The sequence below is a fragment of the Limanda limanda genome, chromosome 7 (assembly GCF_963576545.1).
Source record: "Limanda limanda chromosome 7, fLimLim1.1, whole genome shotgun sequence".
Classification (NCBI taxonomy): Eukaryota; Metazoa; Chordata; class Actinopteri; order Pleuronectiformes; family Pleuronectidae; genus Limanda; species Limanda limanda.
In genome coordinates this window covers 2,920,710-2,939,643 of record NC_083642.1, presented here as the reverse complement: position 1 = coordinate 2,939,643, position 18,934 = coordinate 2,920,710, and the positions used below count along the sequence as shown (strand labels likewise).

Below are 18,934 nucleotides of genomic sequence, written 5' to 3'. Positions count from 1 at the left end.
GTGGAGCCTCAGGGTTTCAGGGGTTTCCGAGGGTTTTCGGGGATGAAACATGAACAAGTGGAAACATCTGATCTATAACCGTGCTTTCAAAAGATCAGATACTAAATCTGACGGCTTTTAAAAAGCCTCCGTGGGATCAAATCCCATCGGCTGGAGTCGGAATCTTCACCACAGAAACCCCGGAGGTTGTTGGACTGGAAGACAACTGGGCTAATGTATTTTTCTCCTCTCAGCTCGTGTTAAGCTGTGTAAACTCTGAGCGCCACAAGACTGGAAAGAGAGGGAGGAGAGGAAAACGAGGGGAAAGAGTGGAGGGTGGAGGTGTGTGTCTGTCTGTGTGTGTGTGTCTGAGAGTGGAAATGGGCAACAGGGAGGAGGAATGTGAAACATTTCTGATGCCGCTCCAGTGGCTGTTTACACGCTCGTCAGCCCGTGACATCAGAGTCCAGACTTTATAAATGTCAGCAGGAGAGAGAGAGAGAGAGAGAGAGAGAGAGGGAGAGAGAGCAGAGAGCAAACAGCTGCAGCGTCCTCACAGGGAAGAGAGACCGAGACATCCCTCTCTCCAGCTCCATGGACCGACCGCTGTGCCACTGGTGCCACTGGGTGACTGCTGTGGCCCTGCTGCTGTGTGCCGAGACCCAGGTGAGCCCCCCCCCCCCCCCCCCCATCCACTCTCTGTGTGGTCCAGGTGTTTCTCACGCTGTGGGGACCGAAGGCTTCTAGTTCTGTTCACTTAATCGGGACTTGTCTTCCTTATGGGGACAAAAAGCTAATATGGAAATTATAACATTTTAAGGTGAAGACATGTTTCAAGATTAGAGGTTTGGTTTATGTTAGGTTATGGTTATGGTAATTGTCAGGAAATGAATGTAAGTCAAAGTAATGTCATCTGAAGTCATGGTGATGTGTGTGTGTGTGTGGTCCAGATGTTTCTCACGCTGTGGGGACCGAAGGCTTCTTATTCTGTTCAGTTAATCTGGACTTGTCTTCCTTATGGGGACAAAAACCTAATATGGAAATTATTAAGTTGTTTCAAGATTAGAGGTTTGGTTTATGTTAGTTTATGGTTGTGGTAAATTGTCAGGAAATGAATGTAAGTCACTGTAATGTCCTCTGAAGTCCTGGTGATGTGTGTGTGTGTGGTCCAGGTGTTTCTCATGTTGTGGGGACCCGAATGTTTTTATTCTGTTGATGTGAGTTACACAACTTCATCAAGCAAATCATAACATTTTCAGGTGAGGACATGGTTTAAGTTTAGGTTTGTGTGTGTGTGTGTGTGTGTGTGTGTGTATGTGTGTGGGTGGGTGTGTATGTGCGTGTGGTTGGTTGTGTGTGTGGGTGTGGTGACAGCAGATTGTTTGAATGTTTCTCTCTCACACGTGTGAATCTGTTGCCTCGAGGTTTAAAGTTGATCATTAATAAGAAGTCTTATGTTTAATGTGTGAGTCATAGATTCATGAAAGTGAACTTTTGACTTTGTGCCTGATTCTGCTTCATCAGAAACATGGAGTTGGAAACAGTGATGGACACAGAATCAATCGTTTCCATGTCCCTGACACTTGAGGATTTAGGTTTTTGTGTTTCTTGTCCCTTGCAGGTGTTGTCCCAGCTGTGTGACCGGCCCTGCCTCTGCCCCAGTCCGGCCCCCCCGTGCCCGGCAGGAGGGTCTCTGGTGCTGGACGGCTGCCGCTGCTGCCAGGTGTGTGCCAGGCAGCGAGGCCAGTCCTGCACCGAGATGATTCCCTGCGACGTCCAGAGAGGCCTGAGGTGCGACTTCAGCCTCAGCTTCCCAGGAGACCCCGGGGAGTGTGTGGGTGAGTGTGTGCTGTGGGTGAGAGGACGGGAGGGGGGGGAGATGGTGAGTGGGACAGACACAAAGAATGTTTAGTCTGCTCAGAATCCTCTCAGCTTCTGATTCTGCTGTTGACACGTTTCCTCTGATGACCCGTCTCTGAGCTGATGGAGACAACACTCAGATTCAGAGTGTCTTTTTTTTAACTATTACTCTGCATCCTCGAGTTCCACCTTCCCAACATCGAGACAGATTTCAACCTGAACGCACAATAACACAGGAAAGATTAGTTCCCTTGTATATCTCTCAGTGCAGAGGATGTTAAAGACGTATGAAATCGAAGCAGAGCAACAAAACATTCTCCATCTCTGGTCTCAGAGGCCTGGTTTCACATATAACTACCTAACCATTGGCAGGGACAGCAGCTTCTGTGTCCTCCCTTTTCCTCTGCCGTGTCCCCCTGCATCCATCCATCCACCTCCCTCCTCTCTCTCCTCACCTTCCTTCCTCCTCTCACTTCCTGTTCCTGAACCCTCGGTGCCCTGTGTGTGTCCCTCAGGTCTGGAGGATCTGAGCTGTGAGGTGGACGGCGTCACGTACCAGGACGGCCAGTCGTTCAAGCCGTCCTGCGACTCGTACTGCCACTGCAGAGGAGGAGGTGTGACCTGTGTGCCGGCCTGTCCCTTGACCGGACGCCTGCCCACGCCGGACTGTCCCGAGCCACAACACGTCCACCTGCCGGGGAAATGCTGCAAAGAGTGGGTGTGTGAGAACCTGGAGAACACGGTCATCCAGGACGCCATCACAGGTAAACACATGATTTAATGTAGCAGCGACAGTCATTTAGGGAGAACTACTGCTCTCATAACATCCGGGTTGTGTAGGGGGGGGGGCCCACAGGGTGATCCCGAATGAATGAAGGCAAATAGCTGTAGCCTGAAAACTCAACATTTTCTAAAAGTGTACGAAAGCACGGAGATCCAAGAAGAGACGCAAACCAGATAACAAAAAATGTCCGCATGTCAGCTGAAGATCCCAGAAAAGGTCCTCCTCTTCCTCCTTCTATTCTTCCTCCTCATCTCCTTTCTCTGCTTCATCATATTCGTCCTCCTTTTTCTTCTTCTCCTTCCCTCTTCCACCTCTTCCTGCAAAACAGGTGCATGAAACATTAACCTTGAAGGTCATTAAACAGTTCATGGGACCTTCAACAGACTTTTCTTTTCTTCTTTCGCACCACAAGACAACGTACAGCAGCGACATTTTGGATTCACCAGAGCCTGTTCATGTGTGAACGTGGAATAAAGTTATTAACATCGCCATGACGATCACGACGGTAATATGATGGAAATATGATGATCTTCCTCTTCCTCCTTTAGATGATCATTAATGGAGGAAAAGAGTTCTGTCGTTAGTCAGTCAAACGTCCTTAACTGACCGTTTAGCATTCATTCTGAAATATAATCAATTCTATATTTTCCCACACTTATGAAATGTGTTATTTTGTCTTGGAGCAGATGAGAATAATTACTTTAGACGTTAACTTCCTCGTCACTCATGACAGGAAGTGACCTGGCTCTCCTGTATTTGACCTTTTATTGATCTTATCTCAGTGAGAAACCTGATAAGTTCCTCAAGAGTTGAACTATTCGTCATAACTATTGAGTAATTGTCTTCCGATGCACGAGCTGGATATTTCCACATGTTTTCCAGAGTCTTTGCCAGATACGTCTCCACAGCGTGTGGCTTCAGTCGCTGCTCGGTGACGGTGATCGCTCTACATGGTGAACCGATCCCTCCTTCATCAACCCGAGCTTTGTCACCGCCGGTCATGTCTGGAAGTTTTTACTGGAGCGTTTGTGCATTAAACCAGGGCGCGTCCGGGCAGAGGAAAACTCCCAACGTCCAAATATAACACAGATTTACTTTGGGAAAGTCAAAACATATTTTTTCTCCAGTTTCCTATAACAACAAGCGACCGCAGCTGTGTGACAATTAAGCCCGTGAAGCTAAGTGGAGGCTACATGACTTCATTAGAGGGGGCGTGTGTCAGAGGGGGGGGTGGGGTCTGTTTATAAGCCAGTCTTGTAAAACATCTGGAATTCCAAACTCTGAGTCAAACTAAATTATGAGAACAGCAGAGGAACATTTTGTTCTTGAATACGGATCCAGCCGTGAATCAGCTAATTATTGTGACTTTTACTTGTTAGTTTTGGGAAGAAGGAAAAATGTTTTGTGGAATTTTTTATATTCACAAATATCCAAAGCATTACTGGTCTGGAAGTTTTCACATGAGACGTGAGAGCAACTGGAAGAGATTTACCGGAGCGTCGGCTTTAGTTTGGAGTTTCGAGGCCAAGCAAATTGTGTTCTTCAAAGAAATTTATAGAATAGAATAGAAAATAAAAACTCTCATATTTATACATTTTTTTTAAGGATTTCTAACAGGTATGTATATCACCTCTGTACGTGCCTAAAGGCTGATTCAGCTAATTTAATTTGATTTAATTTGTTTCCTTTGGACAGAGCCCGGCCGCCGGCTGATTGGCAATAGAGCTAATAAGTGTAATACTCCAAATGTCAAACTGCTCTTTGAAAAGTATGACATGCATGCAGAGATGGGAAGTAACAAAGTACAAATACTTAGTTACTGTACTGTCTGTCTGTACTTTGGTAGTATTTATCTTCTGGTGACTTTGTACTTCCACTCACTATGCATTAACAAAACTCTCTGTACTTTCAACTGATTGAATATTTTTGATTGAATATTTATTTAAGCCTCGGAAGACACATTGAGGGATAAGACCCTCATTTTCAATGGTGCCGAGGGTACAATAAAAAAGTTGATACATTAAAAGTTAATACATTGAATAAATAGGAATGAAATAAATATGCATATATATATACACAGTAATACAAGGTATAAAACAATTCGTCAATAAAATACTATGGCAAAGTCAACTAGCAGTTACAGTCAACTCACAGTTTCAAACCAGGCTGGACACTTTCTATTCAATGCAGTTCAGTTTTTTTTTTGAACTATTACTCTGCATCCTCGAGTTCCACCTTCCCAACATCGAGACAGATTTCAACCTGAATGCACAATAACACAGGAAAGATTATTCCTAGTTGTATATCTCTCAGTGCAGAGGATGTTTGTATGAAGTCGAAGCAGAGCAACCAAACATTCTCCATCTCTGGTCTTAGTGAAATAAACATTCCCTCCTGCAGAATGTTTCATGCTAAAAGTTAAATAGTATTTACCTATAACTTAGGTAAAGAGGTTGAATCTGTATTAATACTTTTACTTGAGTAGTTTATTCTATCTCTGTGGACTTGAGGCTCCTCTGAACACTGTGTTTCTGGTTTCCGTTCAGCCATGAGACCCGCCCGGCTGTGGCCCTCTCTGCCCTGGAATCACCCTCTGAACCAGCTGGTGCCGTCGGCCCCCAGCTGCGTGGAGCAGAGCACCGGGTGGAGCGCCTGCTCCCGCAGCTGTGGAGCCGGAGTCTCCACCCGGGTCTCCAACCAGAACCCGGCCTGCAAGCTGCAGATGGAGACTCGGCTCTGCAAAGTGAGGCCCTGCAGCCGGGTAGCCCAGCAGGGGGCAGGCAAGCGTGTGGTGAGCTGTGCACACACACACACACACACACACACACACACACACAAACACACACACACACACACACACACACAAACACACTGTTTAAACTGTCAAATAATCATATTCTATCTGTTCAAATTCAAATTCAATTTTTTAGTACCACAAGTAGATTAAACCCTTAATGGGACTAAATAAGGACTACGTCATCTTACACACACACACACACACACACACACACACACACACACACACACACACACACACACACACACACACACACACACACACACAAACACACACACACGCAGACCTTCCTGCACTGCACCTTGTGGGGAGGTTTTCACAACACAGGGTGCAGTGCAAGAAGGTGTGTGTGAGGGGGTGAGCAGTATACACCCCCCCACACACACCCACACACACCCACACACACCCACACAAACACGCACACGCACACTCCTTCCTGCACCGCATCCTGTGGGGAGGTTTTCAACTATTTAAACTGTGCAATAACCATATTCTATCTGTTCAAATTCAATTTTTTAAGTAACACAGTAGAGTAAAACCTTGATGGGACTAAATAAGGAAATGTCATCTAACACACACACACACGCACACACACTTAATCATGTTGGTTTGTCAGAAATTGTGTTGTGATAAGAGTAAAGGCTCGGGCTCGACTCTGCACAGGGAGGTGTTAAAACATCTTTTTGCGACTGGGGGGAAATGACGAAACTCACACTTACATCAGACAAAAGTTCCTTAGAAGAAGAACTAAAGTCCGAGTAAAACAACTTTGCTCTTGAGACTTGGACCCTTTCTTCAGATCAATCCCAATCATGACTTTTACTAATATTTACCAGCTTCCAAACTTTAACAATACCTTGACCATATTTCACTTGAAGGCGTATGTACATGCTGAGTGTGTTTATCTCATCTGGTGTGTGTGCTGTTTTCCCAGTGGGGGGGACAGGGCCGGTGCGAGGCCAGCTACACGTCACCGGGCCCCATCCGGCTCCTCCACCAGGGCTGTTACAGCACCCGCGCCCACCCCCTCCGCTACTGCGGACAGTGCACGGACTCCCGCTGCTGCACGCCGTACCACACCACCACCGCCGAGGTGACCTTCAGCTGCCCCACCGGCCGACTGCTGCAGCGAGCCGTGATGATGATCCACTCGTGTGTCTGTCACAGCAGCTGCCCCTACGGCCCCTTCAGGAACCCTGCGCTGTGGGGGTCCCGGCCCTGATCGGCCCCCCCCGGCACAGAGACACTCCACCGGCTGATGGGAGGAGGAACTGTGTTCATCATCCCCAGGATCCACAGGAGGCGTCAGCAGAGGACAGTGAAAGACAATGACAAAAACCTTGTAGAGAATCAAACGTCTATAACCCACAAAGTAGAAGTTAAAGGTTAAAGTGGGTTTTTGAGATAGTTTTGAAAGACGTGCACTGATACAAAGCTCCTCAGAGGGAACTGCAACCTTTTAATTAAAGAGGCCTGATCATGAACTCAAAGTTTAAAGTAAAATGAGATAAAAGTACATTAGACTTTTTCTTAAAGTAGAAAATTGACTCTGATTCTCCTGATGTTTCGCAACTGGAAACATCAGGACTGAAGCAGTAAGTTTCATATATTTGGGCCGATTGAGTCTCAAAAATTGTATCGTGTTTTTTTCAACCCAGAAAAACCTAAACTATGAATCGTGGACATTGATCTCGATGCTACTTTGGTCATGAAGATGTTTTTAAAGCTGTATTTACTTTGCTATAAGGCAACGTTGTCTCAAGTTACAAATTAAAATGAATTAAAAATTAGTATTTGTTTGATAGAAATCCTGCAGAATGACTCCAGCCTCTGTGTTGACAGATCTTGTTTTCTGACTCGACCAATGTAACTGTGTGTGTGTGTGTGTTTGTGTGTGTGTGTGTGTGTGTGTGCGCTGTCAGATGATATTGCACTTTCTTTATTTTACTGTTTTGCTGTAAATATTTCTGCACTTTTTATGTATAGTTAATAATGTCAATATTTTACAAAGTTCCTACATTTGTCTTCCTGACGATTGTTTCTATTCTAAATCGATGTTTTTCATTTCCTTACTGAAGTCACACATTAAAGTTTGAAATGCCTTTTTCCAAACGTTTCACTTCCTTCTTCCTCCTGTTAACAATGAAACCAAATCTAAAACTAGTAATACTATTTTTATGAAAGAGCTTGATAGACCTGACATATGCTGAACATGAAGTCAAACTGATGTCCAGTAATAGTTTATATTAGATAAATCCCAACCCCCCCCCCCTGATTTTCTCTTGTGTTGTTCCAAAATTGGCTTTAACATCTGACCTCACATTGGGCAAGGCAGCTTTATTTATGAAGCCCCTTCCACAGAGTTAATGTGCTGCACAGGGACATTAAAAACAACACATTCTGTCAGGGCTGGCAGAAATGGCAGGCGTGAACCCAATAGCAAACAACACAGAAGCAGTGTAGGAATCAGCAAAGTTCTTGGTTTATTTAACGTAGCAGAGGTCAGGAGCCAGGCAGTCAGTCCGATGCAAACAGATCCAAGAAGCAGCAAGCACGAGGGAATCCAGGATCGACAGAGCAGAGATCAGGAGCCAGGTAGTCAGTCCGAAACAAACAAACAAATCCGACAGGGAGTAGTCGAAAAGGAAGTCCAGGAAACAAGCAGGTAGGTCACGGTGGGAATCAGGCAGGACATGCCTGAGTACGAAGTTGGCTTTCGTTGACAGGTTTAATCTTGGATACATGAAATGTGGGATGGACCTTCATCGACCGGGCGGGTTAAGACGGACGGCAGCCGGGTTGATGATCTGAGCGATCGGAAATGGTCCAACCAATTTCCTAGACTCCACTCGGAGAGGAAGGTCACGAGTAGACAGCAAAACCCGCTGACCGGTAGTTTAGTGAGGTGCCGGGGTGTCGTGTCGGTTGGCCACCCTCTGGTATCGGTCAGAAGCGCGTAAGAGCGCAGAGTGGGCCTGCAACCAGGTCCGACGACAGCGCTGTATAAATACCTGGACAAATGGGACCCTGGCAACCCGCTCCTGTACCGGGAAAAGTGGGGGCTGGTATCCTCGGCGGCATTGGAATGGTGAGAGTCAAGTGGCAGAACTGGGCAGGGTGCTGTGCGCGTATTCAACCCACAGGAGGTGCTTCGACCAGGAAGACGGATTGTGGGACACCACGCACCTCAAAGCTGTTTCCATTTCTTGGTTCATCCTTTCGGACTGGCCATTTCATTGTGGGTGGAACCCGGAAGATAGGCTGACCCTGGCACCCAGCAGGCTGCAGAACTCCATCCAGAACCGAGAGGTGAACTGTGGACCCACTCTGAGACAATGTCACAAGGAAGACCATGCAGACGAAAGACGTGCTGTAGCATAAGCTCTGCCATCTCCTTGGCAGATGGCAGTTTGGGTAATGGAATGAAATGGGCCGATTTAGAAAACCTATCAACAACAGTGACAATGGTGGTGTTACCGTCTGATGGCGGAAGTCCAGTGACGAAGTCCAGGGAGATGTGAGACCAGGGGCGATGGGCAATAGGCAGTGGCTGGAGCAGACCAGAAGGGGCATGACGGGCACTCTCGTGCTGAGAACAGGTAAGGCAGGCAGCGACAAACTCCTTCGTGTCCTCCTCCATGGACCCCCACCAGAAACGTTGCCTCACCAGAGCTAAGGTGCGCCTGACCCCTGGGTGGCAAGCAAGGCGAGAAGAATGTCCCCACTGGAGAACCTGAGAGCGCAGGTTAGCAGTCACAAACAGGCGATCTACAGGACAGGCACTGGGTGCTGGGTGATTAGCCTGACCCTGCCTCACCTTATCCTCGATGTCCCAGGTGACAGGGACGATGACCACCTCGGAGGGGAGGATACTTTCGGGTACTGCGGGCCCACCGTCTGACTGGAACTGCCGGGACAGTGCATCAGGCTTGATATTTTTCGATCCTGGGCGGTAAGATAAGGAAAAATCAAAGCGGTTAAAGAATCGAGCCCACCTGGCTTGACGGGATGTATTCAATGTTCTGGTGGTCGGTCGAGACCACAAACGGTTGCTCCGCCCCCTCCAGCCATTGTCTCCACTCCTTCAGAGCCATTTTGACCGCCAACTGCTCTCTATTTTCAATGTCATAATGCTGTTCGGCAAGTGACAGCTTACGGGAGAAAAAGGCACATGGGTGCATCCTCTGATCCTCTGCCGACTGCTGAGACAGAACTGCTCCCACCCCGGAGTCCGATGCGTCCACCTCCACCGTAAACTGACGCACCGGGTCTGGAAAAACGAGAATGGGAGCAGACGTAAATCTTGTTTTTAATTCACAGAATGCTTTGTCAGCAGCAGAGGACCACTGAAAGGTGAGTCTCGGGGAGGTGAGCGCAGTAAGAGGGGCAGCCACAGCACTATAATTGCGGATAAAGCGCCGATAGAAATTAGCAAACCCCAGGAACTGCTGCAGCTTCTTCCGAGTGGTGGGGATTGGCCAATCAGCCACTGCTTTTACCTTTGTGGGGTCCATCAGGATCTGACCAGGCCTGATGATAAAGCCCAGAAAAGTGACCTCAGAGGCATGAAATTCACACTTTTCGGCCTTCACGAAGAGCTGATTCTCCAGGAGCCTCTGGAGAACACTCTGGACATGCTGGACATGCTCCGATTCAGATTTAGAAAATATTAGGATATCGTCCAGGTATACGAAAACAAAGATATTGAGGAAATCCCGGAGAACATCATTAACCATGGCCTGGAAGACAGCAGGAGCATTAGTAAGACAAAAAGGCATAACACGATATTCATAATGTCCACTGGGTGTGTTGAATGCCGTCTTCCATTCGTCCCCCTCCCGGATATGAACCAGGTAATAGGCGTTTCGGAGGTCAAGCTTAGTGAAGACTGTCGCCCCTTGCAATAGTTCGAATGCGGATGAGATTAGTGGAAGGGGGTACCTGTTCTTAATGGTGATGTCGTTCAGACCTCGGTAATCAATGCAGGGCCGGAGGGTCTTGTCCTTTTTATCCACAAAGAAGAATCCCGCTCCTGAAGGGGATGACGAAGGACGGATAAAACCAGCAGCCAGCGAGTCATTGATACTTCTCCATGGCCTTGGTCTCAGGAGAAGACAGGGAGAATAATCGCCCTCTGGGTGGTGAGGTTCCAGGAAAGAGATCGATGGCGCAGTCATACGGGCGGTGTGGAAGAAGCGATGTGGCCCGTGCTTTGTTAAACATGCCCTGTAAAGCCAAGTATTCAGATGGAACACCTTTAAGATCTGTAACATCATTAGAATGAGCGGAACCGGAGGCAAGTGACGATGCAGATCTGAGGCAGACAGCATGACAGTAATTACTCCACTGGAGAATGGAACCGGAAATCCAATCAATGTGAGGATTATGTCTCTTTAGCCAGGGATGCCCCAGGATAATAGGTTGATGAGGTGCATGAATCAGGTGAAACCTGAGAAGCTCTGTGTGGTTACCTGACATGCCCAGGCGAAGAGGAATGGGGCAGTGGGTTACTGTGCATAAGAGACGGCCATCCAGAGCAGTTGCTTTGATAGGCTGGCTCAGAAGCTCCTGCTCAATGCCAAGCTGTTCAGCAAGCGCACGGTCCAGGAGGTTGGTGTCGGCCCCAGAGTCAATTAGGACAGAGACAGTGTTAACCTTTCCTTTGCAGAAGAGCTGGGCGTGGATAAGGGGCCGAGAGGGCTTTTCAGAACTTATAATGTGGCTCACCAGCGCCCTCGGAAACTCTGGTGAGCCTGATCTTTTACCGGGCAAGATGACACGTAGTGACCTCCCTGGCCACAGTACATGCAGCAGTTCTTCACAAGGCGCCGCTGTCATTCCACTGATGACAGCCGGGTCCTGCCGAGTTGCATTGGCTCTGCTGGTGCGCCGCGCGCGCTCGTGATCGATGCAGAAGAGAATCCTGGCGGTGGTGAGGGTAGACGTCCACGTAGACTACTCGTCCCTGCCCGCTCTTGTCTCCGCTCCTGGAGGTGCCCGTCGATGCGGATAGCAGTAGCAATGAGCGTGTCCAAATCAGCCGGAGGATCACGTGCCGCCAGTTCATCGCTGATGACGTCAGAGAGACCGTTGTGGAAAGCGTCCCTCAGCGCCGAGGCATTCCACTCGCTCCCCGCTGCAATAGTCCGGAAGTCAGTGGAATATCCACCACTCGCCGAGTCCGCTGGGTCAGGTTGAGAAGGCCCGAGCAGCCTCACGGCCGGGGGTGGCATTGTCAAATACATTCGGGAGCCCATCGGAGAAGGCTGAGACGGAAGAGCAGATCGCCGAACGGTTTGTCCCACTCGGCTGTTCCCCACTCCCGTGCTCATCCCGAAAGCTGGGTGATCATACAAGCCACTCTCGATCTCTCGGTGGGATAAGTGAGGGGCTGTAATTCAAAAGTCAGTGAGCAAAATGTTAGAAAGGACCGGCAGGTACCCGGAGCTCCGGTCGGGAGCGTTGAGACGAGGTTCCGGCTAGGAAGCAGCACGAGCGGGAGGACTGGCCGGCTGCGACACAGCCGGTGGTTGACAGATCTGAACCAACTGCTGAACCTGGTCGTTGAAGGCCTCCAGTCGTTGGTCGTGGCGTGTGGAAGCTGCTTGGACGGCCTCAGCCATGGAGGTGGGTTGTCGCTCCTGTTGCTGCAGTGCACTGGCGTTTGCAGTCACCTTGCTGCAGAGTCTCTGAGCGTCGGCTGGGTTCATAGTTGGCCAGATCGTTCTGTCAGGGCTGGCAGAAATGGCAGGCGTGAACCCAATAGCAAACGACACAGAAGCAGGGTAGGAATCAGCAAAGTTCTTGGTTTATTTAACGTAGCAGAGTTCAGGAGCCAGGCAGTCAGTCCGATGCAAACAAATCCAAGAAGGAGGGCGAATTCGTGACAGAACCCCCCCCCCAGGGACGGCTCCTGACGTCCCCCCAGGCTGGTCAGGATGGGACCTACGAAGTTGGCTTTAGGGCGGGTTAAGACGGACAGCAGCCGGGTTGATGATCTGAGCGATCGGAAATGGTCCCACAAACCGAAGGGCCAATTTCCTAGACTCCACCCAGAGAGGAAGGTCAGGAGTAGACAGCCAAACCCACAGGTAGGTCACGGTGGAAATCAGGCAGGAGATGAATCAAGAGGGTAATCGCTGGAAGGTCAGGTAAGGAACACTAAGGATCTAGCAGAGGGCAAAGGAAACCGGCAGGCAGATATACTGGAGGGAACTAACGAGTGGATTGAAGACAGGTGCGTCTATGGGTGGAGCCGGTGAGGAAGTGCAGAGCAGGATGGGAGTGGCTGCACTCTGAAATGACACAGGGATTAGTAGGTAAAAATAAGACAAGTGAAAATATTAATAGGAGGGCGGATTCTTGACACAGGCACAAAGTTAAAAGAATTTTTTTACAGCCTGTTGTCTGCTAACAGCCTGGTAGTAAAACAGGTTTAACCATCATTGCATAATTTCCTTTGTGTGGGTCAGGCCCTGCTTCTGGCAACAGCACCACGTCATTAGCATAGTTTCCTGGATATAAGTACGTGCAGGAACTTGAATGAAGTTTGCCGAGCCCTGAGATGTGAAACCAGAAGAGACGATCACATTCACGAGGAGGAAGAACTGCAGCTCAGAAGAACATGAACGATACCTCTGTCAACTTTAATTTCCCCGGCAGATTCCTGCCTCCTGTTTTAATCTTGGTCTTCATCGTCGGCCTGGTTGCTAACGCATGGGGGTTGAAGTCGAGGTGGAAGAACTGGAAGAAACTGGGAAGCGTCAACGTGTTTGTTCTCAACCTGGGACTTGCTGATGTTTTGTATCTGCTCACTTTGCCTTTTCTGGTGGATTACCACTTCAGGGACAGAGAGTGGATCTTTGGAGCTACATTCTGCAAGATAACAAGATTCTGCTTCAACGTGAACCTCTACGGCAGCATCGGATTCCTTACGTGCATCACCGTGTACAGGTACTTGGCTATTGTTCACCCAATGAAAGTGTTAGGAAGAATCACTGTCACTCATTCTGTGAACATCTCAGTCCTCGTGTGGCTGCTGGTGGCTGCCCAGAGTCTTCCAGACGTGTTCTACATCAAGACGTCTGTAAACCAAACAGAGAAATGCTACGAGACCACACATCGTGCATCTGTGGAGGATTACCTGAACTACAGCCTGGGGTGGACCCTGACTGGGTTTTGTATCCCACTCCTCATCACGCTGGGCTGCTACGGACATATGATTATCACACTTTGCTCTAAAAACAACGTCCACAAGGATCTGAAGCAAAGGAGCCTGAGGTTGATGTTCATTTTGATCCTTCTCTTCTCTGTGTGTTACATCCCCTATCACCTGTTCAAGAACCTAAATCTCTGGTCAAGAGTTCTGAGCAAACACAAGAACTATCACACATGGTCCAACAGAGTTTACGTCGGCCATCAGATAAGTCGTGGGCTGGTGTGTCTGAACAGCGCCCTCAACCCTCTGGTTTACCTCACTGCACATAAAGACTCCGGCTCAGTTTTGACAGCTGCTCGTCAACTCATCATGCGCCCGTTCATCTCCACGGTTTCTACGGTGTGAATGAAAATCAACAATTGCTTCATGAGGAGCTGGGTCGGAGGCGATTGTGACGTGGCCTCAAGGCCGGAGGAGTCGAGAGTTAAAGCAGCTTAAATATGAGCTTAAGCAGCTGATGCACTGGACTGTGACTGAGCTCGACTCCATCACTCCCCAGATCTAACGCTGCGTCATTTTATAAAACAGTTGCAAAAAGTCTATAACCCACAAAGCAGAAGTTAAAGGTTCTAAGTGGGTTTTTGAGATAGTTTTGAAAGAATTGCACTGATACAAAGCTTCTCAGAGGGAAATGCAACCTTTTAATTAAAGGGGCCTGATCGTGAACTCAAAGTTTAAAGTAAATTTTGTCAAAGTACATTAGACTTTTTCTTAAAGTATACAATTGACTCTGATTCTCCTGATGTTTCACAGCTGGAAACTTCAGGACTGAAGCAGTAAGTTTCATATATTTGGGCCGATTGAGTCTCAATAATTGAATCGTGTTTTTTCAACCTAGAAAAATCTAAACTATGAATCGTGGACATTGATCTCGATGCTACTTTGGTCATGAAGATGTTTTTAAAGACGTATTTACTTTGCTTTAAGGAAATGTCGTCTCAAGTGACGAATTTAAATGTATTAAAAATTTGTATTTGTTTGATAGAAATCCTGCAGAATGACTCCAGCCTCTGTGTTGACAGATCTTGTTTTCTGACTCGACCAATGTAACTGTGTGTGTGTGTGTGTGCGCTGTCAGATGATTTTGCACTTTCTTTATTTTACTGTTTCGCTGTAAATATTTCTGCACTTTTTATGTATAGTAAATAATGTCAATATTTTACAAAGGTCCTACATTTGTCTTCCTGACGATTGTTTCTATTCTAAATTGATGTTTTTCATTTCCTTACTGAAGTCACACATTAAAACTAGTAATACTATTTTTATTAAAGAGCTTGTGAGACCTGACAAATGCTGGACATGAAGTCTAACTGATGTCAGTAATAGTTTATATTAGATAAATGTCAACCCCCCCCCCTGATTTTCTCTTTTGTTGTTCTCACATTGGCTTTAACATCTGACCTCACATTGGGCAAGGCAGCTTTATTTATGAAGCAACCTCCACAGAGTTAATGTGCTGCACAGGGACATTAAAAACAACATAAGCACAAAGTTAAAAGAATTTTACGTTTAATAATTTTTTAACCGCCTGTTGTCTGCTAACAGCCTGGTAGTAAAACAGGTCTAACCATCATTGCATCACTTCCTTTGTGTGGGTCAGGCCCTGCTTCTGGCAACAGCACCGTGACATTAACATAGTTTCCTGGATCAAAGTACGTGCAGGAACTTGAATGAAGTGTGCCGAGCCCTGAGATGTGAAACCAAAAGAGACGATCACATTCAGTAGGAGGAAGAACTGCAGCTCAGAAGAACATGAACGATACCTCTGTCAACTTTGATTTCCCCGGCAAATTCCTGCCTCCTGTTTTAATCTTGGTCTTTATCGTCGGCCTGGTTGCTAACGCATGGGGGTTGAAGTCTTTGTGGCAGAACTGGAAGAAACTGGGTAGCGTCAACGTGTTTGTTCTCAACCTGGGACTTGCAGATGTTTTGTATCTGTTCACGCTGCCATTTCTGGTGGATTACTACTTCAGAGACAGAGAGTGGATCTTTGGAGCTACATTCTGCAAGATAACGAGATTCTGCTTCAACCTGAACCTCTACGGCAGCATCGGATTCCTTACGTGCATCAGCGTGTACAGGTACTTGGCTATTGTTCACCCGATGAAAGTGTTAGGAAGAATCACTGTCACTCATTCTGTGAAAATCTCAGTCCTCGTGTGGCTGCTGGTGGCTGCCCAGAGTCTTCCAGACGTGTTCTACATCAAAACGTTTGGAAACAACACTGAGAAATGCTACGACACCACACACGACACATCTGTGGAGGATTACCTGAACTACAGCCTGGGGAGGACCCTGACTGGGTTTTGTATCCCACTCCTCATCACGCTGGGCTGCTACGGACATATGATTATCACACTTTGCTCCAAAAACAACGTCGACAAGGATCTGAAGCAAAGGAGCCTGAGGTTGATGTTCATTTTGATTCTTCTCTTCTCTGTGTGTTACATCCCCTATCACCTGTTCAAGAACCTGAATCTCTGGTCAAGAGTTCTTAGCAAACACGAGAACTATCACACATGGTCCAACAGAGTTTACGTCGGCCATCAGATAAGTCGTGGGCTGGTGTGTCTGAACAGCGCCCTCAACCCACTGGTTTACCTCACTGCACGTAAATACTCCGGGTCAGCTTTGACAGCTGCTCGTCAACTCATCATGCGCCCGTTAATCTCCACGGTTTCTACGGTGTGAATGAAGATCAACAATTGCTTCATCAGGAGCTGGGTCGGAGGCGGTTGTGACGGGGCGTCGAGGTCGGAAGAGTCGAGAGCTTAAGCAGCTTAAATATGAGCTTCAGCAGCTGATGTACTGGACTGTGACTGAGCTCAACTCCATCACTCCCCAGATCTAACGCTGCATCATTTTATAAAACAGCTGCAAAAAGTCTATAACCCACAAAGTAGAAGTTAAGGGTTCTAAGTGGGTTATTGAGATGAACTCAAATTGACTGATTCTCCTGATGTTTCACAGCTGGAAACTTCAGGACTGAAGCAATAAGTTTCATATATTTGGGCCGATTGAGTCTCAATTATTGTATCGTGTTTTTTCAACCTAGAAAAAACGAAACTATGAATCGAGGACATTGATCTCGATGCTACTTTGGTCATGAAGATTTTTTTAAAGCCGTATTTACTTTGCTATAAGGCGACGTCAAGTTACAAATTAAAATGAATTAAAAATTAGTATTTGTTAGAAGGAAATCCTGCAGAATGACTCCAACCTCTGTGTTGACAGATCTTGTTTTCTGACTCGACCAATGTAACTGTGTGTGTGTGTGGTGTTCTTCATTTCCTTACTGAAGTCACACAATAAAGTTTGAAATGCCTTTTTCCAAACGTTTCACTTCCTTCTTCTTCCTGTAATGAGCTGATTCCATATGTAATAGTTTATATAAGATAACCCCCGCCTCAGCTTCTCTTGTGTTGTTCTCACATTGGCTTTAACATCTGACCTGACATTGGGCAAGGCAGTTTTATTTATGAAGCCCCTTCCACAGAGTTAATGTGCTGCACAGGGACATTAAAAAAAACACGGGCAAAAGTTAAAGAATTTAACATCGGAAAGCATAGTTTAAAGCAAAGTTTAAATTGCTAAATATGTTGTGCAATAATGCGTTAAACGTGATACCATAAAATGGTGTGCCTTTCGGCATTCAATAAATGTGGTTGTCAAAATGAAATATAAAACATTAATATTTAAAATATTAACATTAAATATTAACTTTAGTTGGTTAAAGTTACCTCGGGGCACCACCCTTCAAAGGAAGGGAAAAAATAGCCAAAGTATTGATTAAGATCAGTCTCATTTAGATCTCGTTCAATTAGAAATCTCAATATTTACTATCAAAGATTATATTATGAACAGTGAAGGTCATGGAGTTCTTGACAGTGTAGAGGTTGGCAAAATGCACTAATTCAATATTAATGAAAAAACATTTCTGAAAGAAAAACATTTATTATGAATATAATAAAGTATAAAAACACAAATTACTAACAAACGTACTAACTGAAACAAAGATATGTATGTGAGTGTGTGTGTACGTAAATTAGGATGTTCTCAAAATTGTGGATGCCACAGTTCACATCCTGATAAGCATGCTTTCAAAATGGTGGTTTGGACAACTAAGGTTAACAGCCCCCCCTTCTTCAAAAGTGGTTTTACAACATTTAGCGGGGGTCTGCGCTAATGAGGTGAGGAGATATGCGATATCTGTGTAAATGCTAATTAGAGACTGAAAGGATCAGAGAGAAATGTGAGGAGCATTACAAACTAACCTTTCTTTCATTTAACTTGTAACTGCAATTACACAACCCATATCAAACTTATAAACACCACACAGAATCAAATAAACAGTCTGGCTTAGTCTAGTATCATTATTAAGCCCAGTATGTTACCAGTCCTTAGAAAGGGAGAAAGTTGCTGTGCAGTTCGCCGTTCGTCCTTGCTTTGTTTGATGTCTCCGGTTGGTCGTAAGGTTCTGCTCCCGCGGTTCTGTTGAGCTGTGATGCTCTTGCTTGTTGAATTTCTTACCTGCAGGACACCGAGTCGCTGCTAGGAGTTGGTAGAGCTGATTTGAGAGGAGGTTTCCTTGAGAAGGTGAGCTGGAAGCTAGACCTTTGCGTTCCTCTAATTGGATGCGAAGAGAAGGAGTGAGCTGGAGAAATCAGGTTTCTCCACTAGCCAATGCAGGAGGAAAGGCCGGCAGTCTATATAAGACCTTGGTCTTATAAGACCTTGGTCTTATATTGGCCCAGTGACGTCAGAGGCCATGGGTGCCAGAGTGACAAATTGGAGTTGAATTTGGTGGCTTTTCACAGCTCTCTGTGAAATTGCTGAAACAATGCAACCTGTTGCCACCTGGGAGACTGAGAGCTTTGACCTCCTCAGAACAAAGAGAACACGTTGCACCCTGGGAGACTGAGTTCGGGAGGCTCGGTCCAGCACATGCGGCATGTGGTTTTCGGATTTTTGACCACACATGTAGGCCGAAAGGGGAGCCTTTAGTTTCATAAAAACGTGTTTCCAAACAAATGTTAAAATAAGTTGAAGGATAATTTTTTTGACTATCTTTTTACTGCCTGTTGTCTGCTACCAGACTGTAAAACAGATCTAATCATCACTGCACCACTTCCTCTGTGGGTCAGTCCCTACTTCTTGCACCAGCGCCACGTCATTGACATAGTTTCCTGTATCAAAGGACATGCAGGAACTTGGATAAAGTGTGACGAGACCTGATATGTGAAACCAGAAGAGACGATCACATTCACGAGGAGGAAGAACTGCAGTTCAGAAGAAC

At 46.5% G+C, this 18,934-nt stretch overlaps 3 protein-coding genes across 3 annotated transcripts; all 3 read left to right on the top strand.

Moving 5' to 3' along the window:
• The first annotated feature begins 517 nt into the window (after window positions 1–517).
• Window positions 518–7,447, top strand: ccn5 (cellular communication network factor 5). The gene is made up of 5 exons (XM_061074701.1): window positions 518–645; window positions 1,601–1,817; window positions 2,355–2,603; window positions 5,170–5,414; window positions 6,355–7,447. Exons 1-5 carry the CDS (start codon window positions 574–576, stop codon window positions 6,640–6,642), a joined length of 1,071 nt encoding a protein of 356 aa, XP_060930684.1. The 5' UTR covers window positions 518–573; the 3' UTR covers window positions 6,643–7,447.
• A 5,597-nt stretch (window positions 7,448–13,044) lies between these two features.
• Window positions 13,045–13,983, top strand: LOC133004609 (P2Y purinoceptor 1-like). Its single transcript, XM_061074082.1, has one exon. It carries the CDS (start codon window positions 13,045–13,047, stop codon window positions 13,981–13,983), a length of 939 nt encoding a protein of 312 aa, XP_060930065.1.
• A 1,407-nt stretch (window positions 13,984–15,390) lies between these two features.
• On the top strand, window positions 15,391–16,329 carry LOC133004608 (P2Y purinoceptor 1-like). The gene has a single exon (XM_061074081.1). It carries the CDS (start codon window positions 15,391–15,393, stop codon window positions 16,327–16,329), a length of 939 nt encoding a protein of 312 aa, XP_060930064.1.
• Window positions 16,330–18,934: the final 2,605 nt, after the last annotated feature.